The sequence below is a fragment of the Melanerpes formicivorus genome, unplaced genomic scaffold (assembly GCF_026170545.1).
Source record: "Melanerpes formicivorus ecotype bairdi unplaced genomic scaffold, bMelFor1.0.p_v2 SCAF_8, whole genome shotgun sequence".
Classification (NCBI taxonomy): domain Eukaryota; kingdom Metazoa; phylum Chordata; class Aves; order Piciformes; family Picidae; genus Melanerpes; species Melanerpes formicivorus.
This window is the reverse complement of record NW_027142360.1, coordinates 2,995,268-3,021,340: the sequence shown is the minus strand read 5'-3', so window position 1 is coordinate 3,021,340 and position 26,073 is coordinate 2,995,268. Positions and strand designations below refer to the sequence as shown.

Sequence of the window (26,073 nt, the reverse complement as noted above, 5' to 3'; positions counted from 1 at the left end):
CTCCTAACCTCTAGGCTAAACCTCCTTGGCACAGCTTGAGACTATGTCCTCTTGTTCTGTCACTGGTTGCCTGGGAGAAGAGGCCAACCCCCACCTGGCTACAACCTCCCTTCAGGGAGTTGTAGAGAGCAAGAAGGTCTCCCCTGAGCCTCCTCTTCTCCAGGCTAAGCAACCCCAGCTCCCTCAGCCTCTCCTCACAGGGCTGTGCTCCAGACCCCTCCCCAGCTTTCTTGCCCTTCTCTGGACACCTTCAAGTGTCTCAATGTCCTTAAATTTGTCACCCAATGGCCCCTAGATCAGGGAGAAGAACAACACACTGAGAATCCCCATTTCCAGCTCTTGACACCTAGTTCATTCCACCAGAACTGGGTGGTCCCACGAGGCCCTCCATGCCCACCCACATGGTGGTAGCTGATGCCTCTCTATTCCATTTACTCTCAAGTGGCTAGCAGCATACAAGCTGCTACTCAGCCTCGTGGAAGGCTTGAAGAGCAATGCCATGGTCCCAAAGACTGGGAAATAAAGCATGGCAAAGACAAGATGGAAGTATTTATTATGGCAGAATCCCTTAGAGGTGGCAAAGATTGTAGGTTGAAGGCAAAATGCTGAGAAGGCCTGAGGAAATGATACTGATAAACCACCCTGAAACTGGAGGATTCAAGTAGCCGACCCTGATGTCAGTTTGGTCTGGATTGCTCTTAACTGTGTTTGAAGGGAGAGTGAATAGTGCTTCAGAACAGTAGTGCCTAAGGCCTTCTTGATAGAAGTGCTTGGAATGGAAGCAGAATAACAGAAAGCTCTCTGATGGGTTCTGCTGTCCACTTAGAACAGTAAGAGAAACATTCTTGACTGTCCTACAGGTTTGTTGCAGCACAGTAACACCCTTTCAAGAACTGGGCCCTCTTCCTCATGAACACTTAATGACATAGAATCACAGCATCACAGAAGGCCAGGGGCTGGAAAGGACCTGGAAAGCTCATCCAGTCCAACCCCTCTGCCAGAGCAGGAGCACCTACAGCAGGTCACACAGGAACACAGCCAGGTGGGGTTTGAGTATCTCCAGAGAGGGAGACTCCACAGCCCCCTGGGCAGCCTGCTCCAGCCTAGAAAACTAATTGCATGGCAATCATTTACCAGTTACTGCCCTGTAGTCAGAAACCAGACCTCTTCTCAGCAAGGAGAACCAAAAATCAGCAACAATCTCACTGGAAAGACTGAGAAGTGGATGTGAGGGGCTGCTAGGTCTGAACAGCATATTGATCAGGAAATACATCCCATGAGAATCTGCTGTCAGATTCCACTAGGAAGAAGCTGTAAAGGCTTAACTCAAAGAAAAAGCAGCTCTTGATGAGATCCAGCAAATGACTCTTGAAGGCAATAACCAAACCAGCAACATGAAACCCTCTGAGGGACAGGGTAAAAGGATGGGTTTGCTGTTGGAGATAGTGTGCCCTCCACAGCTGGGCTGACCACAGGGAAGTGATTCAAAAGGAAGAAAACTCAGTTGCAGGGATGGAAGTGACACACCTTTCAGTGGGAAGAACTGCCTACTACTGTAGGGAGATGAGACAGTGGCAAGTAGTGGGTGAAGAAGCATTCTGAATCCAGGCTGGGTTTGGGATACCTTCCCTGGCTCTGTGTGCCCTGTAGGAAATGGCTGTGGTCTGCTCTGACACAGTTGCTGCACGGGTGGTAGATGCTCACTGGAAGGAAGGCAGAATCTTCTAGAGACAGGCTGGCAGGCATAAGCAATGGGCACTGCAGTGGTTTGTCTGTAAGCTATCTCCATTTCCAGCAGAAGGCTTGATTTTATAGGGATTAGAGCAGTTCACAGCAGAATGCCTACTTCCCTGCAATCCCTCAACCACACTAGTGGTGTGCTCCAAGGATCAGTGCTGGGCTCTGTGCTCCTTAACATCTTTGTTGATGATCTGGATGAGAGCATTGAGTCCATCAGCAGTAAATTTGCTGATGACACCAAGCTGGGGGCAGGAGTTGATCTGCTGGAGGGCAGAGAGGCTCTGCAGAGGGACCTCGACAGGCTGGACAGATGGGCAGAGTCCAAGGGCAGGAGATTGAACACATCCAAGTGCCAGGTTCTGCACATTGGCCACAACAACCCCATGCAGTGCTACAGGCTGGGGTCAGAGTGGCTGAGAGCAGCCAGGCAGAGAGGGACCTGGGGGTGCTGGTCGATGGTAGGCTGAACATGAGCCTGCAGTGTGCCCAGGCAGCCAAGAGGGCCAATGGCATCCTGGCCTGCATCAGGAACAGTGTGGCCAGCAGGAGCAGGGAGGTCATTCTGCCCCTGTACACTGCACTGGTTAGGCCACACCTTGAGTCCTGTGTCCAGTTCTGGGCCCCACAGTTTAGGAAGGAGGTTGACTTGCTGGAACGAGTCCAGAGAAGGGCAACAAAGTTGGTGAGGGGCTTGGAACACAGCCCTGTGAGGAGAGGCTGAGGGAGCTGGGGCTGCTCAGTCTGGAGAAGAGGAGACTCAGGGGAGACCTTCTTGCTCTCTACAACTACCTGAAGGGAGGTTGTAGCCAGGTTCTCCCAGGCAGCCAGCACCAGAACAAGAGGACACAGTCTCAAGCTGTGCCAGGGGAGGTTTAGGTTGGATGTTAGGAACAAGTTCTACACAGAGAGAGTGATTGCCCATTGGAATGTGCTGCCTGTGGAGGTGGTGGAGTCACCATCACTGGAGGTGGTCAGGAGATTGATGGGGTGCTTGGTGCCATGGGTTAGTTGTTTAGGTGGGTTGGATTGGTTGATGGGTTGGCCACGATGATCTTGAAGGTCTCTTCCAACCTGGTCTATTCTATGTAATCTAAAACCTTCCACAAGAGGATGGGTACTCTGATTTTACACTTGGGCAAGTAGAAATGTAGGAAACTAAAGTTTCCAAGATCCTACAAAAGTCAGATGCATGATAAAGAATTGGGGTTGTTCACTCTGGAGAAGAGAAGGAACTGAGGAGACCTTCTTGTGGCCTTCCAGTATCTGCAGGGGGCTACAAGAAAGCTGGGGAGGGACTTTTGAGGGTGTCAGGGAGTGATAGGGCTGGGGGGGATGGATCCAAGGTAGAGGAGGGGAGATTTAGATTGGATGTTAGGAAGAAGTTGTTCCCCAGGAGGGTGGTGAGAGACTGGCACAGGTTGCCCAGGGAGGTGGTGGAAGCCTCATCCCTGGAGGTTTTGAAGGCCAGGCTGGATGTGGCTGTGAGCAACCTGCTGTAGTGTGAGGTGTCTTGGCCATGGTAGGGGGGTTGGAACTGGCTGAGCCTTGAGGTCCCTGACAGTTCTAAGATTCTATGATTCAGCCTTTTAGACTTCAGGCAGATGATGACTTGGCAGTGGAAATGTCATTTCCTAACACAATAACCAGTTTAGAATAGAATAGAATAGAATAGAATAGAATAGAATAGAATAGAATAGAATAGAATAGAATAGAATAGAATAGAATAGGTTTGGAAAAGACCTTGGAGATCATCGAGTCCAACCTATTACCTAACACCATCTAATCAACTAAACCATGGCACCAAGCACCCTATCAAGTCTCTTCCTAAACACCTCCAGGGATGGTGACTCCACCACCTCCCTGGGCAGCACACTCCAATGGGCAATCTCTCTTTCTGGGAAGAATTTCTTCCTAACATCCAGCTTAAACCTCCCCTGGTACAGCTTGAGACTGTGTCCTCACATGGGATTATCTGCCTTGGGATCACATGGGAATATATGCCTAGGGCTCACATGGGATTGTATGCCGTGTGCTGAATGCCAAACTTGTTGGAGACAGTGCATGGAAGACTGAACTCTGCTCCATACAAATGGCATTAAAGACTGGCAAGGCTTGAGAGCAAAGCAGCAGTGATCAATGAGGGCCAAGCTGAAGCTTTGCTTCAGGCTGCTTTGCAAGTAACATCCATAAACACCCAGGAAAGAAAGGTGCAGAAAGCACCTGGTAAACAGAATGGATGTGATCTGCAGCTTCTGTGATAGTCATAATCCCACAGAGGAAATCCCCAAGACTCTGTTTTCACACAGAGATGTGTACTGGACACAACAAATGGATATGGCCCTGGCTTTACTCATGGGAGTAGTTCCACTCATGTGTATTTCCTAGTCTGAGGTGAGTGAAACAGTTGTAGAAAATCCATCTCTCTTAGATTCCTACCCCTGTCCTAGCTAATAAGGGGTAGATGAAATGTTTCCTGAAAGAAAAAGTGACAAGATAAGGGGCAGTGGCTTCAGACTAGAGCAGAGCAGATTGAGACTGGATGTCAGGAACAAGCTCTGCACCACAAGGCTGGTGGAACACTGGAACAGCTGCCCAGGGTTGAGGCCCCTTCCCTGGAGGTATTCAAGGTGAGGCTGGACAGGGCTCTGGGCAGCCCGATCTAGTTGAGGATGTCCCTGCTGACTCAGAGGGGGTTGAAGTGGATGACCTTTGGAGGTCCCTTCCAGCTCAGACCATTCTGTGATTCTGTGATGGTAAATGTGGCCCATCAGTAAAACAGCCAAGGAGCTAGAAAGATCTGAAATTCCTGGAGGAATGTCCATCCCCATATTAGCAAGTGAACTGACAGATGGCACAGCTTCAGATGAATAGCCATTTTAAGTTGCTGTCTTTGAGTTGAAAGATAAACCCCAGGCAGGTTTGGCAGAGCAGCTGCTCCTTCATGGACTGTTGCTTGTGAGGATTTCCTCTGCAAGAATCCCAGGAGAATGGTAGCTGGGAGCCCAGCAGACAGCACAGCACAGCACCTCTCATCTCCTGGAGTCATTTTCTCTGCAGAAAGTGTGGAGCAGTAGCAGCTTGGTGCATGCAGGAACTGGCAAAGAGCTCACCAGACTGGCTGGAGAATTTATCAAGTTAGAAGAGCAAAGCAGCAAAGGGCCTTGGCTCAAGACCACTTCTTCCAGCTTGCCTGTTTCTGAAGTAACCAGGCTTGGACCAGGTGATGAGCACCAGCCAAGACAAACACTCAGCTCATCAGGGGCTTTCACTCCAGAGCAGCACATTAACACTCTGTAAGGAGATGCAGGGCATGCAGTGGATGCTTTCTTTATCAGCAGACCTAATCATCCCAAATCTCTCTTGATCACTGCTAGCACAGCCTCCTGTCAAGAGCACATCAGACACAGGTGAGATGTCTCAAACAGTACTCAGATTTATCCTGCAAAAATCCTGGGAGAACTGATCCTCTCCTCCAGAGCGTGTGCCACACAGCAACATGAGAGCTGTTAGAGGCTGGCTGTGGCCCTGCCTGGCATGTGGCTGCTGCTCCTCTCTAGAGCCTCCCTGGAGACTGAACAAACCAAAACACTGCTCACAGAAGATGGTGAATAAAAGGGACAGGTGCCAAAGGGACTTGCTGCTGAAAGTAACCAATGCCAGTGTTTACAGCATGCTTAGTTAAGAAAGTCTGTTCCTTCTACCCTCTTCACATACATTCTGTAAGGATCAGGGGATGAGCCCTGGCTCAGACTTGCCTTCTCACTCCTATATCTGGCCTTTCAATCAGCTGATCCTTGCTCTTAAAGAACCATGGAATCACAGAAGCATTCAGGTTGGAAAAGAGCCTCAGGATCACCAAGTCCAACCCAGAACCCTACTCTAGAAGGTCTACCCCTAAACCATAGCCCCAAGCACCACAGCCAAACCAACTTTAAATACAGCCAGGCTTGGGGACTCCACCACCTCCCTGGGCAGCACATTCCAAAGCCTGACTACTCTTGCTGGGAAATTTTTTTCCCTACTGTCCAGTCTGACCCTGCCCTGCTGCAGCTTGAGGCTGTTCCCTCTTGTTCTGTCACTAATTCCCTGGGAGAAGAGACCAGCACCAACCTCTCCACAACCTCCTTTCAGAGAGCTGTAGAGAGCCAGGAGGTCTCCCCTCAGCCTCCTCTGTTTCACACTAACCATCCCCAGCTCCTTCAGTCACTCTCCATCAGATTTCTTCTCCAGGCCCTTCCCAGCTTCCTTGCCCTGCTCTGCCCTGGCTCCAGCACCTCCACATCTCTCTTGGATTGAGGTGCCCAGATCTGGACAGGACACTTGAGGTGTGGCCTCACCTAGAGAACTAGTTGCAGGGCTGGAGCACCCATGCTGATTCTTCACAGTCAGGCACAAAAATGATCCTGCCTAATGTCTGTGCCACTGTCTGTGTTTGCTTCTTTCACCTTTACTATCAAGAGTAGCAACTAAGGACATGTGGCCTCCCAGCATGGAAGCAAAGCAGCAAAACCTGGATACAGCAAAACAACCCCTTCAGTCAGTCAGAAACTGCCACTTTTGCTGTTGCTATGCATATAAAACACAGCTGTCACTGTAGTGCATTCCATTATTTCACAGCATAGTGATCCCCACACCACTGTCTGCAGCAGGAACTCTCAGGAGATATTCAAGCCCTGCCTGGATGTGTTCCTGTGTGACCTGCTCTAGGTGCTCCTGCTCTGGCAGGGGGGTTGGACTGGATGAGCTTTGGAGGTCCCTTCCAGCCCCTAACCTTCTGTGGCTCTGTGATATTAGACTTCCCCCAAAGCTTCTCCACATGGGCACATCCCTGTGATGCCTTCTGGAGGAAGATAGATAGGGTGATCACAGCAGCTCTGATCACTTCAGAGCTCTGTCCCAGTTCTCTCTGGTAAAGGTAAAAACAAACAGCAGCTTGTTCCACCTTCCACGGATGGAGAAACCCAGGATCCTCTGGGTCTGCTGCAGAGCAGTCACTCCAAGGTGCCTTTAAGGAAACAGCTGTGGAAGGGAGCGCTCTGTGGTGACTGCTTCAGTTACAAGTCAGTTACTGTACTGCTTGCTGCAGTTGGAGGTTAGCTGCAGCATCCACTATTGGATTAAGCACCACGAAGCTGGATGATTAGTGGCAGAACAATGGGGAAGGGCCTCAAGCTGGGACTGGGTAGGTTTAGACTGGGCAGTAGGAAGAATTTGTTCCCATCAAGAGTGGTCAGGCCTTGGAATGTGCTGCCCAGGGAGGTGGTGGAGTCCCCAAGCCTGGCTGTGTTTAAAGGTAGCTCGGATGTGGTGCTTGGGGCTGTGGTTTAGGGGTGACCCATTGTAGAGAGGGTTCTGGGTTAGACTTGGTGATCCTGAGGGGCTTTTCCAACCTGAATGTTTCTGTGATTTGTTGGCAGGGAGAAGAGTGCATAAAACAGAGTGAATTTTGCCAGCTTCACTGTTGTGCCCAGCTCAGCTTTGTCAGCTTCTGCTGGGGCTTGTGGCTAAGGCGAGGACACAACACCTGCAGCCAACCAGGCTTCCTGCTGCCTTCTTGTCACTCACAGATCCTACTCTTCAGACAGGAAACGGTGATGTCTGGGCACAAATTCAAAGCCAGACAAAAGAGCTTGAGCTTTATTGCTCAGGAAATGGCAGACAAATCTGCCTTCAGCAGAGATCTGAGGAGCATTTGATCTCACCACTTCACACCTGGGAAACGCTAACATCACTCAGCATCCAATTTCTTTTCCTGGGCAACTTGGTTAGGGGGGAGAGGATGATGGCTGTGCCCCCCTGATGTTCACCCAGGTGACAAGGAACTTCTTGTGGACTCTTGGAGATGGTTTTTCTGCAGATGTAGTTTGGTTTTATACCTTGAGTGGGATGACACAAGGTCTGGCTAAGTAGAAAGCTGAGGTAACACCTTTCTCTGTGCTGGGAGAATCACATCAGAATGTATTGGAGGCAAGTTTAGCTTCCATCCCAATATGCAAGCCAAAGAGAAGTAGATTGTGCCCCCCCAGTGCTGGCCCACATCTGTTCAAGTGGTCATCTGGGGGAGGTTTCCTTCTTTGGAGAGCAGGTTGAGCCAACATGGCACAAGGAATGAAGGCTGATGGCCAAATCCTTGTGCTGAATAGACACAAGGAATGGTGATGGCTCCAAACTGAGTCACCCAACTAGTTCTCAACACAATCCAGTGTGAATATCACACAACCACACAGAACCACAGAATTAACCAGGTGAGAAGAGACCTCCAAGATCATCAAGTCCAACTGATCACCCAACCCTAACTATTCAACCAGACCATGGCACTGAGTGCCTCATCCAGGCTCTTCTTGAACACCTCCAGGGATGCTGACCCCCAAGGATTGAGACCTCAGGTGACTCCAGCCCTGGGGTATGTGTGGGGTGCATGGGTAGGACCCCTGAGTGCCTGCTTGGGTGGTGTTGGATGTCAGGGAGTGTCAGGGGACTGTCCTGACCCAGACAAGATTTGGGTGCTTGAGCTTCCAGGGTCAGATGCTGCCACCATGGTAGGTAGGCAGCAGGCAGAGCCACACAGCTGCTGAACTAACTCCTCACACCTCCTGCAGCCTTGGCCCTCCATCTGTCCATCCATTGGCCCATTTGCACTCACTTGGTGTCCCTGGAGAGTCCCCAGGGCTCCACCAAGGCCGCAGGGCTGATCTAGAGCCCCAGCATGGCCCAACAGAAGCCCAGGCTGAGAGCATGGAGCAGAATACCCTGGAGAACAAGTTGGAGGAACTGAAGTGCAGAACTGAGGGAGAGAAAGAGGACAAGATGATGAAGTGGAAGAAGACAAGGAAGAGGAGGGTGATGAGAAAGAGGAGGAGGATGATGATGATGAGGCAGATGAGAACAAGAGCGATGAGGAACTTTGACAGGTTTAAAACTGCCCTAAAAATCATCACCATCTCCTTCATGCAGCCCCTGAGCTTCTGTGACTCTGGGAAAACACTGAAGCCCCCTTCAAAATGGACTGCAATGTTTCAGCTGGGGGCATGTCTCTTTGCTCTAGTCCTTGTTTTCACAACTTCATTCTTCTTCCTCTTCCCTGTAAATCCTGTGGCTCCATTTGAGAAAGAGATCTTTGTTTTCCTGAAGGTATTTAAAAGAGCAGCTTGATAGCTGGGTCCTGCTTCTGGCCTGCAGGCCAGACTAGGATTGGAGACAGATTTATTCTCTTTGCTAGCTGCTCTTTCAGGATGGGCAGGACCCAGCCTGAGACTGTTTTCTGTCTCTTACTTGGGAAGTCTTCCTACTATTCTGATCTCAGGGAAAACTTCTTTCTATATTCTATATTCTCACTTTTACTGCAGTGCAGTAGCTGGGTATTTAGTTTGGAAACTCTAGAGTCATGGAAACTTGGGCTGAGAGAGACCTCATGGGAGGGTCTAGTCCATTCCCCTGTCTCAAGGCAGATCACACATCCCTAAACTGTGTCTGATGAAAGGCTCCTCCGACTCAATCTTGAAGCCTCCAATTCTGGAGACCCCACAATCTCCTTGGGCAGTCTGTTCCAGTGTTTGGCTAGCTGGAGGAGAGATGTTTACTCTTGGTTGATTCTATTTAATGTTTTGCTCTGCAGTAAAATTTGAAAAGGAGATCTGAACACAGGAAAGTAAGACCCATAAAGCAGAAAGCCCTTCCAGGATCAGCAAAGTCAATTCCTTACTGTTGGAGGCCACCAGGCCAGCTAAAGCCTACCTTGTGCATGTGCAGAGCTCAGTGTTTGAACTGGCTTAACCTTTTCTCTAAACACTCAAAACAGATCCTGCGGAGAACCAAAAGTTCTCCAAGTTAGGGATCTCCTGTAAAGTAGAACCAAGCAATCAGAGGACATTATGAAGCCTGTGAGACACATTTGTGGGTATCCAGTGTGCAGGTGGCATCTTTACACAGTGACAGAAGAGCTGCTTGCTAGTAGACATGATGAGACACCTCAGTACTGAAAGGCAGAGACTTCCTGAAACAGGTGATGATAGATTTCCCAAGACAGTAAATGAGACCCCACTGACAAAAAGGAAATCAATTCTTCACCAGGGCTGCACAAGATGCTCCTGACTTCCAAGAGAACTACATCCCAGCTAGGAGAGTGAGACTGGCTTCAGAAAGAAAGGTGAAGAAACTGTGACTTGTCTGAGAAGAAATACTAGCAAATGTGGGAGAAGGAGAGAGAGGCTGAGTCAAACCAGAAGTACCAAGAGAAAGCGAGACTGAATTGAGTAGCTGAGGAACATCACAGGTAGGAGCTGGGAGGAGCTCTGAAGTTCAGGGATCCCTTGAATGTTTGGTGTGAAGGACAATCATGACAATCATGAGACAGGGTTATTCTGAGCCTTTACCAATGTCAAATGATGCTTCAGACATGACTATGAGGACAGACTGAAGGAGTTGGGGCTGTTCAGTCTGCAGAAGAGAAGGCTCCGAGGTGACCTCATTGTGGCCTTCCAGTATCTGAAGGGGGCTACAAGAAGGCTGGGGAGGGACTGCTCAGGATCTCAGGTAGTGATAGGACTGGGGGGAATGGAATGAAGCTAGAGGTGGGGAGATTCAGGCTAGATGTGAGGAGGAGGTTCTTCACCATGAGAGTGGTGAGACCCTGGAATGGGTTGTCCAGGGAGGTGGTTGGGGCCCTGTCCCTGGAGGTGTTTAAGCCCAGGCTGGATGACGCTCTGGGCAGCCTGATCTAGTGTGGGGTGTCCCTGCCCATGGCAGGGGGGTTGGAACTAGATGATGCTCGTGGTCCCTTCCAACCCTGAATGAAACTATGAAGCTATGGCTTGACAACTCCAGTGTGTCAAGGTCCTCATTCAAGGTCCAGCCTCATGTGCCAAGGTACCACTGACTACATGAGAGGCCGTGAGTTCCCCGTGTTTGGCCACCAGGACTCCTTTCCTCACGAACTGAAGCCACAAAGAAGAAAGACTTGTGCAATGTCAAATTCAGGGAGGTCAGAGAGGTTGGAAGAGCCTGTAGGTGATAACCACAGCCCACACTGCAGCAGCTAGAGCACTTATCCTAGCAGTGTGACAAAGCCCAGTAGGCAGGACAGTACTTGCAGCTAGGACCAGCTTGGGGGTGCCGAATGTGATCGATGAGGCCTTGAAGTCCAACCTAAAAGCAATTCAAACTACCACTGAGATGGAAGCCTCCCAGGAGCAAAGAAAGGAAGAAAGAAAGAAAGGAATAAATAAATAAAGGACTACAATAAATAAATAACTACATGTTTCCCAAAGCTCCTCACTCAAAATGAGTCATGCCTGATTAACTGCACTTGGGCCAGGAGGCTAATCACAGGATGCTATTTATAATTGATTTAAGACAAGACAGAGAGAGCATCAGGATAACATTCAGAGTGGCAAAGGTTCCAGTCTTACCACAGCATCACTATTTCACTTGATGAAAACAGAGAGCTGGGAACCTTCTCTGTTAGCAGGTAGCTGTTTGGTTTGGGTTTGGTTTGGGGTTTGTTTGGTTTTTGTGTGGTTTGGTTGGTTTTGGTTTGGTTTGGTTGGGGTTTTGTGGTGTGGTGGGTTTTTTTTGGTTGTTGTTATTGGTTTTGGTTTTCCTTGGTTTTTGGTTTTGCCTGGTTTTGGTTTTGCTTTGCTTTGTTTTGCTTTTGTTTTGGTTTGTTTTGGTTTTTGTTTTGCTTCTGTTTTGGTTTGGTTTGGTTTTTGTTTTGCTTTTGTTTTGTTTTGATTTTTGTTTACTTCTGTTTTGTTTTGGTTTGGTTTTTTTTTTTTTTGGGGGGGTTCTTTTGGTTTGTCTACTCTCCAATGAAAAAGTTATTAAACATCTTGAGACTCCAATCCAGAGAGCAACTGCCCAGCTCAGTTTTTGGTGGGGTAATAGATCAGAAAGTTTCACCTCCTCCTTCTCCTCACAGCTGCCCCACACACATGCACACACACACACACACACACACAGCAGCCAGGGAACTCTACATCTCCAGCACCTACCTTGGGTTTGAAGGCAATCAGTTTCAGGACCATTTCAACAGTGAAGAGGCCAGTGAAGAGCATGTTGAGGATATTCATGGCTTCCTTGAACATGCAGCTCTGACCGTAGTGCTGAAAAATAGCAGCCCAGCAGCATGAGGAATGGACACAGCAGCCAGTTAGAAACCCACAGAGCCTTCCTGCTCTCCCTTTCTGTCGAGGTTCTCTACAGAAAGCCCCCAGCATACTCCAGTTGTTGTCAGTTCAGAGTTCATAGAGTCATATCATAGAACCATAGAAGGGCTTAGGCTGGAAAAGACCTCAGAGATCATCTAATCCCTGCCATGGGCAGGGTCACCTCTCAACCAGCCCAGGCGACTCAAGGCCCCATCCAGCCTGGCCTTGAACATCTCCAGGAAGGAGGTATCCACAACCTCAACCAGCCCAGGATGTGCAAGGCCACATCCAGCCTGGCCTTGAACATCTCCAGGAAGGAGGTATCCACAACCTCAACCAGCCCAGGATGTGCAAGGCCACATCCAGCCTGGCCTTGAACATCTCCAGGAAGGAGGTATCCACAACCTCAACCAGCCCAGGATGTGCAAGGCCACATCCAGCCTGGCCTTGAACATCTCCAGGAAGGAGGCATCCACAACCTCAACCAGCCCAGGATGTGCAAGGCCACATCCAGCCTGGCCTTGAACATCTCCAGGAAGGAGGTATCCACAACCTCAACCAGCCCAGGATGTGCAAGGCCACATCCAGCCTGGCCTTGAACATCTCCAGGAAGGAGGCATCCACAACCTCAACCAGCCCAGGATACTCAAGACCACATCCAGCCTGGCCTTGAACATCTCCAGGATGGAGGCATCCACAACCTCTCTGGACAATCCATTGCAGTCTTGCCACCCTTGTAGTGAAGAATGTCTTCCTAAGATCCAATCTAAACCTATTCTCCTTCAATTTCACTCCATTTCCCCTTGTCCTGTGGGTGGACACTCTTGTAAAAAGTCCCTCTGCAGCCTTCCTGTGGGATCCCTTCAGGCATTGGAAGGCAGTGGTAAGGTCCCCCTGGAGTCTTCTCTTCTCCAGGCTGAACAATGCCAGTTCCCTCAGCCTATCCTCACAGCAGAGGTGTTCCAGCCCCATCTCTCATCTCTTGTCAGACAGAACCATTTCCATACCTTTAGACATTGTTTGTCACCTGGCTCTAGATCTCCTCTATTTTTTACAACACCTTTTGGACAGGGGCTGCCTCCACTGCATTTCCAACTCCAGCTGAGGGCTCACTATGAAACTCCACCATGGTCCAAGACAGTCTCGACTGGTGTTTGTTATCTCACACTTCCCCAGCACAGGGGTTGCTCTTTGGTTGTTGTTTGATTGCCACTGCACAGTGAACAGGGGTGCCCCTGAGCTGCTCAGAATGACACCAAGCCACTCCCCAGCTAATTACTTTTAACTCAGGACTCTGCAAAGCACATGAGCAGCTCAACTCAGAACTTCCCAATGTGCATTATCTTGCATTTGTCAGCTCAGAATTCAATTTGCAATCATGCTGCTCCTTCACTTAACTTTATTAAGTCCTTATGAAGTTACTCTCTGTCTTCCATTGATTAATTCAAGTAGTATCTTCTGCAAATGTTGCCACCTCATTCCCCATATCCTTATTTCCAGATCATTATACTTAAGACTGATTGCATTGCCTTATTCTAAGGTCATCTTCCAGTTCATGCTGCAAGATCAGTTCATGTTGATGATCAGAGGGCTGGAGCACCTCTCCTGTGAGGACAGGGTGAGAGAATTGGGGTTGTGCAGTTTGGAGAGGAGAAAGCTTCAAGGAGACCTTCTTATGGCCTTCCAGGATCTGCAGGGGGCTACAAGAAAGCTGGGGAGGGACTTTTTAGGGTGTCAGGGAGTGATAGGGCTGGTGGGAATGGATCCAAGCTAGAGGAGGGGAGAGTTAGATTAGATGTTAGGAAGAAGTTCTTCATCATAAGGGTGGTGAGGCATTGGAGGCTGTGAGACACTGGCACAGGTTGCCCAGGGAGGTGGTGGAAGCCTCATCCCTGGAGGTGTTTGCAGCCAGGCTGGATGTGGCTGTGAGCAACCTGCTGTAGTGTGAGGTGTCCCTGCCCATGGCAGGGGGGTTGGAACTGGCTGATCCTTGAGGTCCCTTCCAACCCTGACAATTCTGTGATTCTATGATGCCATTTGTAGTTGCTTAACTTTGATAAGCTGAAACCAGCTAGGGTAACTTTTCATTGGCTCAGTGTCCTTTATTAGAAGGAATTTTAGTGGAAACAACTCAGCTGCAGCTGAAACCCAGGCCAGGGAAAAGAAAAAACCATTGTTGAGGCATTTTCAAAATGTCCTGTATCATTTTCCCTGAAAGACTCTCTGGTAACTGCAGGACTCTGCCTAAGAACTTGGGAATTCTACTGGAATGTGGATTTTGTCCATGATGATGTTTGACCTAAGCCTGGCCACAGCATAAGCCTTGGCAAAATGCTGCTTTTCTCTAGCTGTACACAGACTTCCTATGATCTTCAGAGATGCTGACCTGCCTCTGGGCTCACAAATGTCTCACAGCTTCTAGCTCTGCCTGCCCTGGGTGTGCACTATTGTCACACAACATGCTTCAGAGCTTCACAGAGGCCATGCTAGAGCCTCTCTCTTGCTTCATGACAGCAGGGCAGTAGATACTTCAGCTGAGAGCAGAGCACTTGTGCTCATGCTGCTTCACTCCTTTGTTGGTACTTTAGGCAAGCCAGCAGAGGAAGCCTTCTCAATGGGGACAGGAAGAGCTGAGCCAGCTGAATGAAAAGGAGGGAGGACAATAAATCTGGTGAGATTGGAATGGAGACAGTGAGAGGAGATGAGGTAAAAACTGACCATGACTATAGACATAGGCTGTTAGTGAGTGGTGGAAACCTGAGGCTGGTTTTGAGGGAGGCAGGGAGTAGAGCAGACTGAGACTGATGCAGTGGAAAACACAGTGGTGGGATGCTGAAGGCAAAAGGGAAGATGGTGTAGGAGTGCACAGGGAGTTGGACTTGCAGTAAAGGGCAAAGTAGAGAAGGGTGAGGAAGAAGAATGGGCTCAAGGAGAAGAGTGGCAGGAAGGCTTGCTATTCAGCAGGCAGAGTGCAGAAGGGGATGGGACTCAAGTGGCCAAGAAAACCAGGAGTACAGGGATAAGCTTAGTAGATGGAGTTTGGGACTGACTGAAAAAGAAAGGGGGGTGAGGGAGGCCTTGTGCAGAGACAGGCTGGGAGGACCAAGCCAGGAGCACACAGAGCCAGGGAAATGTACAGGACATTTGGTGTCTGTGAAGGTTCATTTCCTGCCTGAAAGGAAGGTAGGACTTAGGAAAATTGGTTACTTAGTAAAGGCTTTGACTCCTTCCCTTTCAGTGCTTTCCCACCAGCACATGGTGATCTACCACCTCTATCTTTTTCTCTGTCATGGGTGCAGCTGCAAATGTTTCTTTGGTGGGTTCACATTAGATGTTTGGAAAAAATCTCTGCACAGTACAGAAAATCAATGCACAGACAGTAAGGCAATGAGCAATGAAGCAAGTCAGGCAAAGGCCTATCATTAAATGTTTTACACAATACAGAATTAACCAGGTTGGGAAGGAACTTCGAGATCACTGAGTCCAACCCGGCACCCAACACCTCCTGACAATGAAACCATGGCTCCAAGGGCCACATCCAATCCCTTTTTGAACACCTCCAGGGGTGGTGACTCCACCACCTCCCTGGGCAGCACATCCCAGTGGCCAGTTACTCTTTCTGGGAAGAACTTTCTCCTCACCTCCTGCCTAAACTTCCCCTGGCACAGCTTGAGACTGTGTACTCTTGTTCTGGTGCTACTTGCCTGGGAGAAGAGACCAACCCCCACCTGGCTACAACCTCCCTTCAGATAGTTGTAGACAGCAATAAAGTCTCCCCTGAGTCTCCTCCAGGCTAAGCAACCCCAGCTCCCTCAGCCTCTCCTTACAGGGCTGTGCTCAAGGACTCTCCCCAGCTTTGTTGCCCTTCTCTGGACACCTTCAAGTGTCTCAATGTCCTTCTTAAACTGAGGGACCCAGTGCTAAAAGAGCCACAGAGGTATGGTATTTATCAATAGGGGGTTTTGGTTGGGTGCTGGGGGGGGTTGGTTGGTTGGTTTGGGGGTTGTTTGATTTGGATTGGGTTGGGGTTTTGTTTTGTTGTGTTTGGCATTTTGTTTGGGGTGTTTTTTTGACCCCTCCCCAGCTTTGTTGCCCTTCCCTGGACACCTTCCAGCATCTCAACTGTAAGGTGAGTCTTGGTCTCTTCTCCCTAGTGTCAATTAACAGAACAAGAGGAACTGGCCTCAAATTGTGGCAGGGAAGGTTTAGATTGGACATCAGGAAAAATTTCCTTAATGAAAGGGTGGTCAGACATTGGAATAGGCTGCCTAGGGAGGTGGTGGGGTCACCATCCCTAGAGGTGTTAAGAGAACTCAGAGCCATGGCACTGCTGGCCATGGTGGGGTTAAGTGGGCGGTTGGACTCGATGCTCTTCGAGGTCTTTTCCAACTGAAACAATTCTCTGCTTCATCACCTGTGAGGTTTTCCTGCTTGCTTACTCACTTGCATGGCCAGGCAGATGGTGTTCAGCAGGATCAGCACGAACATCAGGTATTCAAAGTAGGTGGAGTTGACCACATACCAGACCTTGTACTGGTACTGGTTTTTAGGGATGTACCTCCGCAGGGGCCGGGCTTTCAGGGCATACTCTACACACTGGCGCTGTGAAAGAGGCAGTGGAGATGTAAGAATCATCCCCACCCCCCTGGATTGCTCAGTCAGCTACCTCCAAATACAACCAAAATGCTTTGCAAGCTTTCTGCTGAAACGAAAATGCTTGGAAGGAAGAACTTCTGCTGGCTTGGAACCTGAATATGCACCCCCCTACCCTTTGGAGAGTTCCATGTGCATTTCCTTGGCCAGGCAATGCTGCCATGCCCACCTAACCTCAGTCAGCCAAAGGCCACAGCACAAATGTTTCAGCAAATCTTATCCCCTCAGCACATCTTACAGAAGGATTTGTTGTTTGGGTTTATTTGGACCTGCCCCCTGGAAGGCTGCCAGGGAAGCCAGTCTGCTGCTGTATTCTGCTGGCAATCTTTCCATGTCCCTCTCTGGGTGGATTTCTCTCTGGAATGTTTATCCTCAATGCATTTTCAGCTTCAGTGGCAAGAAGGAGCAGTAACTCACCTGGTTTTTGTCCAGCTCACAGTTCTTGTACTCTTGCTCTCCTTGCTCCTGAAATGTGACGATGACGAAACCAACGAAGATGTTCATCATGAAGAAAGCAATGATGATGATGTAGATAATAAAGAAGATGGAGATCTCAACCCTGTGATTATAGATGGGTCCTACATCCTCCATGTGGGAATCAATGGACCTATACAGCAACCTGAAAGCAAACAGGAGCTCAATGCAGAGAAAGTCTGCAACTGCCCCGAGGCCTCACAGGTGATGATAGCAAGTTTAATGTTCTGATTTTCTCCCAGGTGCACAGACTTGCACTTCCCTGAGCATAAAGCCTGGCAAAAGAGAAGACCTGGTTCTTTACTGACTTTACACATTTGGATCTGTTCAGGGGTGAAAAGCTTTCACAGGTGAACAACTCACATTTGTCTCAAAAGCATGCCCTTTAGCTAAGAGAGCCCAGGAGAGTCTGTGCTGCTGGGACCTGAGTTTGGTGAGAAGGGAATCTCAGCACTTTTAACACTTGTTAACTGCTGCTGGCATCACCCAGTGAAAGAGGTCAGGGTCAGCCTCTCTCTACCCTGCATGCACATGTTACTCTGTTAGACTGGAGCTGTGGGGGTCCTCAGCCCCCGTGGCACAGGCAGCCCAGCCTGCTCAGACATCCCATGTGTGCCCATACTGCTGGGTTTCAGAGTGCCCTGCTGGCTCCATCAGGAAACTTGCAACACCCAGCGATGCTGCTGAGTGCCTGGCAGGCATTTCATAGCCATTTATATCCAGGAGACTTGTATCAAACACTGCTAGCACTGCTACTGCCGGCAAGCACTTTGGAAGAGCCAGGGACACTGTTTTCACACACAGGGACAGCAACACCTGCAGGTCCTGAGGAACTTCAAAAGAGCACAATGCTACTATTGCTGCTATTGCTGCTCTGAAGGCTTGAGGCTCATTGAAACACTTAGAATGGGCCAAAGGCTTTGCACTGGAATCCTCTCTTTTGAAATGAATGAGGACATTGTTAGTGCTGCACCGGACCCAGAAGGACTCACTCTGGCCAGCCCTCAAAGGTCGAGACGGTGAAGAGGGCCATCATGGCAGTCAGGACGTTGTCAAAGTCAAACTTGCTGTTCTCCCAGCTTCGAGGCTGTATCATGGGCTGGTTCACCTCACCGTCCTTGTAGGTGATGTAGTAGCCTCTGTGGGTGGAGAGCAGAGAGACAGCAGGGCAGAGCTACACTCCCAGTACACTGAGAGGAAGTGGCCAGGGAGCAGGCTACCTGGGAAAGGGCAGACCCACCTGCACTCTGCTTCTGTCTGCTTGGAGCTATCAGTGCAGCTGTACAACTTGCCCTTGAAAGAGAAGAAAGAGGAATGAAGTTTCCTTTCCTGACACCGCAAGGGTCAGAGCAGGTCACGCAGCAGGGAGCCTGGGCATGGATACTACTTGCAAGCCACTGTGAGTAGGTTCATGTGCTCTTTGCAACTAGGTGCAGCCACACTGGACTGAGAGTTGCCTGCATCTGGGTAGTTCAGAGCACAGGCTCTCATCTGCTTGCACAAGTACTTTGATGTGTATGACCACCGAGTGTGGCAGAACACCAGAAGATGGTGAAGGGCAAAGAAATAAAAGCAGACACAGAGAAGTGAATGAGTAACCCTCTGTGATTATCTGGAATGCCCCTTCCTTTGCAAGATGGAGGGCAGGCAGCCTGAGGGTACCCGTGCCTTATAGAATCGTTAGGTCTGGAAGGGACCTCAAGGATCAGCCAGTTCCCACCCCCCTGCCATGGCCAGGGACACCTCACACTACAGCAGGTTGCTCACAGCCACATCCAGCCTGGCTGCAAACACCTCCAGGGATGAGGCTTCCACCACCTCCCTGGGCAACCTGTGCCAGGCTCTCCCCACCCTCGTGGTGAAGCATTTCCTCCAAACATCCAGTCTGGATCTACCCCTTTCTAGTTTTGTTCCATATCACTGCGGGGGGGGGGGGGGGGCTTGGGAACAGGCAGAGGAAAGATGGACTCTCAGACAGCCATCAGGATGGTTGGGTGCTGGGTGCTTTTGCACATTGGATGGCTTACAACACCCTTCCCCTCTCTGGCACTAAAGTCATTCCACAAGCTGTTAAGGGAGGAAGCAGCTCACTGACATTGCTGATGCTTTCTTGTGGCTGCAGATGGAGGGCAGGGCTGGCAGCAGGAGCCCAGGGAGCGCTGCGCCCATATGTGGTGTCTCTGACACAGAAGACTCCACCTCCCCAGGCTCCTGAGGCTTCTTGATGCAGTGTTCATTTCCACCCTGTAACACAGCTGAGTGCAGTGGCTGAGTGGATGGGCCTGAGGGTTTTACCTTAAACAACTGGACTCCAATGCAGGCAAACATGAACTGCAGCAGCGTGGTGACTATCACAATGTTGCCGATGGTTCGGATGGCCACAAACACACACTGGACCACGTGCTGCAAGGGCAAGACAGCAATAAAAGTAACTTGCAGGACTTTTCTCATCTGCTATGCCTAAGGGAGAAGAACTTTAATTAATTATTGCCCATGAAGTAATGCTCAGGAAATGGGAGAAAAGATGAACTTGTTCTGTTCCTTACTGTACACTTAGAAACAGGCAAAAAGGGAGAGGAAAAGACCAGAATCATAGAAGCAATAAGGTTGGAAAAGACCTCAGAGATCAGCAAGTCCAACCTGTCACCCAAGACCTCCTGACAACTAAACCATGGCTCCATGGCCACATCCAAGCCTTTCTTGAACATCTCCAGGGATGGTGACTCCACCACCTCCCTGGGCAGCACATCTCAATGGTCAGTCTCTCTTTCTGTGAAGAACTTCTTCCTCACCTCCAGCCTAAACCTCCCCTGGTGCAGCTTGAGACTGTGTCCTCTTGTTCTGGGGCTGGTTGCCTGGGAGAAGAGGCCAACCCCCACCTGGCTACAACCTCCCTTCAGGGAGTTGCAGAGAGCAAGAAGGTCTCCCCTGAGCCTCCTCTTCTCCAGGCTAAGCAACCCCAGCTCCCTCAGCCTCTCCTCACAGGGCTGTGCTCCAGACCCCTCCCCAGCTTTGTTGCCCTTCTCTGGACACCTTCCAGCATCTCAACATCGTTCCTAAACTGAGGGGCCCAGAACTGGACACAGGGCACAATAACTTCCCTGCTCCTGCTGGCCACACTGTTCCTGATGCAGGCCAGGATGTCACAACATCCAGAGGTCGCTTTCAACTTCAACCATTCTGTGATTCTGCTGAAATAATCCTTAGAATAGAGCAGAATAGAATAGACCAGGCTGGAAGAGACCTTCAAGATCATGGTGTCCAACCTATCACGCAACACCACCTAATCAACTAAAACTCGAAGCATTGCAAGGTCCTTGTAGCCTGAAATAACTGAAATGTGTTGTTCTGCAGTTGGGACTTTCCTGGGTTTTAGTTATAACATACAGTTACAAACATGAGACTCATCTAACCTTTAGTCCTTTGGCTCTGTTGATGGCCCTCAGTGGTCTAAGGACTCGCAGAACACGCAGGATCTTCACCACATTGATGGCACTGGACCTGGAAGAAAGCATTGGAAAGCCCAAGAGATACAATGCAGGGTGTGTGTTGCAAGCTCATATGGATTTCACCTTAACATTCTTTGAAATCCCACTCAGCCTTAGACTGCTTACAGGATCAGAGGACGTTAGGGGTTGGAAGGGACCTCTGGAGAGCTTCCAGTTCAAGCCCCCTGCCAGAGCATGACCATAGAATCCAGCACAGGTCACACAGGAACACATCCAGACAGGGATGGAAAGGCTCCAGAGAAGGAGACTCCACAACCTCTCTGGGCAGCCTGCTCCAGGGCTCTGGGACCCTCACAGTCAAGAAGTTCTTCCTCATGTTGAGGTGGAACCTCCTGTGCTGGAGTTTCCATCCATTGCTCCTTGTCCTATCACAGGGTGCAGCTGAGCAGAGCCTGTCCCTTCCTTCCTGACCCCAGGCCTCAGATGTGTATTAAATCCCCTCTCAGACTACTCAGTCTCCTCCAGACTAAAGTGCTTAGGACATCAGAAAGCCACTTCTTTGCTACAGCACTTCAGGGGTAAGGAAACTGCGCTCTCATGTTCTCTCCACAATGTCTTGCTTCCTGATCTGGGCAGGCTCAGCATACAGGCTCCTGGATTTCACCATCTCTGCCATACTTAATGAAGGGAATGGAACATGGGCAGGGTAGTGATTAGGGTTTTTTTTAAGCAGGGCAAGCTGCCAAATCCTGTGTAGCTATCTGTGACATGGAAACTGTGCCAAGAGACAGTTGTCACCAGGCATTCTCAGCTAAAGCTCCAAGAGAAGCACTCCACTGCAATATTCATAGGAGAGTGGAAACTCCAGGGGACTCCAGCATTAAAAGTTATACTGTTCACCTGAAGTTTGATTCTGCAATGTGTTTGGCTTCTGAGCCCACAAATCTGTGTGCAGAAACTTAGAGGAAACTCCCACTGAGCTGGTGAGAAGTGCAGAAATTGGAGGATGAGGAAACTGCCACTGAATTGCTTAGGTCAACTCATGTCCTCGGAGGGCTGAACACAACTATCTGCTCCAGCACAGCTCCCTGCATTTCCCAAGGCTAAATCCCTGCCTGAGAATCTGCTCCAGCCTGTGTATGACATCAGCCCCTCCACTGATTATGGAGACAGTGTTTTTGTTAACCTATGAAGAGCCTAGTTAGGTCTGTAAGGCAGAAGCAGCAGGTCAAAATGAGTATTGTGCCATTAAAAGCTTGACTGAAAGCTCAGTGGACCTGACAGATCCTTCTGCTGGGCTTAGCTCTGGCACATAACACATGTGTGCTGCTAACCTGTGATGGTAACAAGGGAGAGCTTATTTGTTAGCAGCTGTTGCACTACTTAGGGACTTCCTATCTGACACACAGGGTTCCACACTATCTATGCCCTGATTAAACAAACCAATCAGATCAATCAACACAAAGTGGCCCAACAGAAGCAGGATCAGCTGTCACTGGAAATAGTGCTCTGCAGATTTTCACACAGCTCTAAAAGTGCTCAATGGCCTACCCTTGAAGATCCACAAAAGAACTTCCTCCTCACATCTAGCCTGAATCTCCCCACCTCCAGCTTCATTCCATTCCCCCTAGTCCTATCACTACCTGAGATCCTGAGATCCTCCCCAGCCTTCCTGTAGCCCCCTTCAGATACTGGAAGGCCACAATGAGGTCACCTGGGAGCCTTCTCTTCTCCAGACTGAACAACCCCAACTCCTTCAGTCTGTCCTCACAGGAGAGGTGCTCCAGCCCTCTGATCATGATACTATGATACTATGACAGAACTGCCAGGGTTGGAAGGAACCTCAAGGATCAGCCAGTTCCAAGCCCCCTGCCATGCCCAGGGACACCTCACACTACAGCAGGTTGCTCACAGCCACATCCAGCCTGGCTGCAAACACCTCCAGGCATGAGGCTTCCACCACCTCCCTGGGCAGCCTGTGCCAGGCTCTCACCACCCTCAAGGGGAAGGACTTCTTCCTAATGTCTAATCTAAATCCATTTCTAGTTTTGCCTCATTCCCCCAAGTCCTGACACCCTCAAAAGTCCCTCACCACTACCTGACATCCTAAGTCCTAAAGCTCTTAGGGAGCAGCAAAGCTTTAGCACCACGTTTCCCAAACAGGTTGTGAGAGCTCTAGGAGGAAGCAGCAAGTCACTGACCTGTCCTGAATCGATACAGCAAATCCAAGAGCTTAGAATAAAGCTAAGTGTTCACAGTTTCCAATTTCTTGTTCTCATTTGCCCTTCCTGGAAGGTGTCCCCTGCCAGGTCACTAGTGCAGCATTTCCTAATTATGACCTCCCCTCCTGAAGATGAACTTTAACGATCTTGCATCTTAATGATCTTGAATCATCTGAGAAAGATACCTTCAGGCTCATGAGAAAAATTGCAGCCAGATAAGACAATGAGCCCTAGCTGGCCACAGAACCCAAAAAGCAACAGCCAGAAGCAAACAGCTCTCACTCACTGGATGCCAAAGGAGATGAGGGAAACGCTGACCACCAGCAGGTCCAGGATGTTGAAATAGTTTCTGCAGAAGGAGCCCTTGTGGAGGAAAGCTCCGTAGGCCGTCATCTGCAGCAGGGCACAGGAAGACACACACACACACTCTGCCATTAGCATCTGCTCAGGAACCAAACCCCCCTGGTTGTGCTCAGAGGACAGCAGCAGCAGGGAGGGGCAGCGTTTCTAACACAGCAGACAATTCACCCCAGACCCCCAAAGGAGAAGCTGAGTCCCCATTGAAAGAAAAGAGAGTGCAGAAGACAGATAACTATGACAGACCTAACTGGGGAAGGTCAGTGAGGGAAATGCACACTCGGAGTGCACAGAGAACAGAACATTGAGAATCAGCAAAGCAGCAGAGGAGGACTCTGCAAAAACTCCTCTTGGAAATCATTCCCTTTTTCTTCAATGGCAGAGGACACTTGTGAGAATGATGCCTGGATTATATAAAGGCCTCTTTAGCTAAATGGAATCAAAAAGGGCTTTTTTTTTTTGGTAGTGCTTTTCAATGTTTAGAGCAGCTGCAGTGGATGGGTGAGCTCTCTTCCCTCCCTGAATTTAAACCAGAATCCCTCAAGGATTTGATGCCTTAGAGCTGAACTGAAGCAGCAAAAGCAATGCCTGCTCTCTTCAGTTTGCTCCTTCTGCTCAGCTCATCCCTGGGTCCCTTTTCCTATTCAGCTTCCTCTGTTTTTATTCTGAAAGCAGTTGCATTTTCCCTCTTTGTATTCCTAACAAAGCCCAAGGGAAGGTCCTCAAGCTGGAGTGGGCTCTTGGTGGAGCTAATCATTATGAGCATCACCTAGCAGAGGATGGGAGAAATGTGCATGTTTCATAAGGGACTCTGTCCCATTCAGGTATGAAGGGTTATTGGATACCTGTTGGCTTTGAGGAGGCTGTCACAGCTCCAGGACTGCATTAAGTGACAGTGTAAACAGAAATGGATCTCAGCCACAATGTCAGATCTAAACACTTCTGTGCTGAGAGTCTGAAGGTTAGACTCAGCTCAGTTACAGAAGGTGACAAAATGAGCCTGGTATGGTCAGAGTGAGGTGATTTGTATCACCTATCTATCTGAGACCCAGTGGCCAAGCTGCTTTGAGCAAACCCCATCCCCACAACTGCTAAATGTCCCTCCATTACCTGGGTTAGGAACACAGGCTTCTGAATTCAGTCCTCTGAATCTCACCTAAGTTAGATGTATAAAGCAACTTGAAGCAGGCACAATGAGAGGGTTCCTCAGTGCCCAGCTCTGGCCAGACTCCCAGCTGTGAAGTATGAACTAGAAATTGAAACTGGAGTTCCCTGGCTCCTGCTACTGACTCAGGACAGCATACCTGCTAGTGGTGTCCAGCCATGCCTACCTGTGAGAACTTTGCTTGGAGAAGGGAAGGAGGGCACATGGTATATCAGATGGCTTTTGTCACCAAACATCCATGACACCAGGGAACTGCCTACCAATCAGTCAGACAGAACTTAGAAGGGGAGGAAGTATAAACTCTGGTCTTGGCTTAGAATTTATACTTATAGACACATTCACCTGGGGAAGTGAGGAGGGGTTCTTGCCATAACAAAAGTGGTAAAGGTGCCCTTTACTGGTTAGGTTTTGTATGGCAATCTTGAAAGAAAGGAGACACCATTGAAATCAGGAGGGGAGGCTCTGCTGAGTTTAAGTTCTACACCAACTGGGGTTCTCCCAAGCCTGTGGAGAGATTTTGTTACCTCAGAAGAGACTAGTAAAGAGTGTGTCATCCCTGTCCAACTCCATAGGGGGCACTGAACAACCTTTCAGGATGCCACTCAATAAAACCTAGTGCTCACAGTGCTAACATCCAGCGGGCTCCACCGTGGCAGTGTGAGGCTTACAGGGGTCAGGAGCAATATGAGGGCAGATGGAGCTTGCTTCTTTACAGCCTTCAACATCCTAAGGCCATTTGTTATTTCATTTCTTACCATTCACACTAGCTTGGTTGTTAAGCACAATGGGCTTAGTGCAAGGCAGCAGGGAAACACACTGAGAAGCCAAATGTGTGAGGCAGGAACTGACAGGGTAAGAACTGAAGAATTTATTAAATCATAGAACTATAGAACCACAGAATTGTCAGGGTTGGAAGGGACCTCAAGGATCAGCCAGTTCCAACCCCCCCTGCCATGGGCAGGGACACCTCACACTACAGCAGGTTGCTCACAGCCACATCCAGCCTGGCCTTCAAGACCTCCAGGGATGAGGCTTCCACCACCTCCCTGGGCAACCTGTGCCAGGCTCTCACCACCCTCATGGGGAAGAACTTCTTCCTAACATCTAATCTAAACCTCCCCTCCTCTAGCTTGGATCCATTCCCCTCAGTCCTATCACTACCTGATATCCTAAAAAGTCCCTCCCCAGCTTTCTTGTAGCCCCCTTCAGATACTAGAAGGCCACAAGAAGGTCACTGAGGAGAATGTTTTTAGGGTTAAATGTTTTTAGCCCTTGCACTTCTGAGTTGAACCCAGAGAATATCCAGAGGCACTGGAATAAATGCACTGAAGCTAGCAGGAGGACATTGGAGACTTGATGGGGTGCTTGGTGCCATGGGTTAGCTGTTTGGGTGGGTTGGATTGGTTGATGGGTTGGACGCGATGATCTTGAAGGTCTCTTCCAACCTGGTTTGGTTTATCAGGAAGGCTCAGCCCTGATGAAATGGGCTGGGTTAGATTCTGCTTCCACTGAAGCTATTAGGAGTGTTACCTTTGCTCCAGTGGGAGCAGAATGGGTAGTTCTAAGTTCAAACAGGTATCTGGAGCCATGGTTTAATCTTTCAGTGTTGCTGTTGCAATGGTTTCCTATTTTGACAGGCTTTTGGCTCAGCCCTTTGGTGTGTGGATGCTCAGATACACTGTGTCAGGAGATGCACACATCTCCCTGGAGAGCATTATGGCTTTGGAGGTTTTAAGCCTGAACCAAAAATGAACATTCTGCTACAAAACTATGCAGGGGCCACCTTGCTTGCCAGCCTTCAGGATGTATACTGTTATTAGGGTCTTGAGCTGCAAGGCTGGAGCAACTTTAAGGCACTGCCTGCCAGC

The 26,073-nt window shown here is 49.5% G+C and overlaps 1 protein-coding gene across 1 annotated transcript in view; it reads right to left on the bottom strand.

The window, feature by feature from the left end:
* CACNA1C (calcium voltage-gated channel subunit alpha1 C) overlaps positions 1–26,073 on the bottom strand; it is a 755,167-nt gene that overhangs the window by 91,074 nt on the left and 638,020 nt on the right. The window contains 8 exon segments of the mRNA XM_068141830.1: positions 11,730–11,840; positions 16,329–16,487; positions 16,956–17,157; positions 18,005–18,151; positions 18,253–18,305; positions 19,308–19,415; positions 20,426–20,513; positions 22,970–23,076. Of these exon segments, the coding sequence (XP_067997931.1) occupies positions 11,730–11,840; positions 16,329–16,487; positions 16,956–17,157; positions 18,005–18,151; positions 18,253–18,305; positions 19,308–19,415; positions 20,426–20,513; positions 22,970–23,076 (975 nt within the window).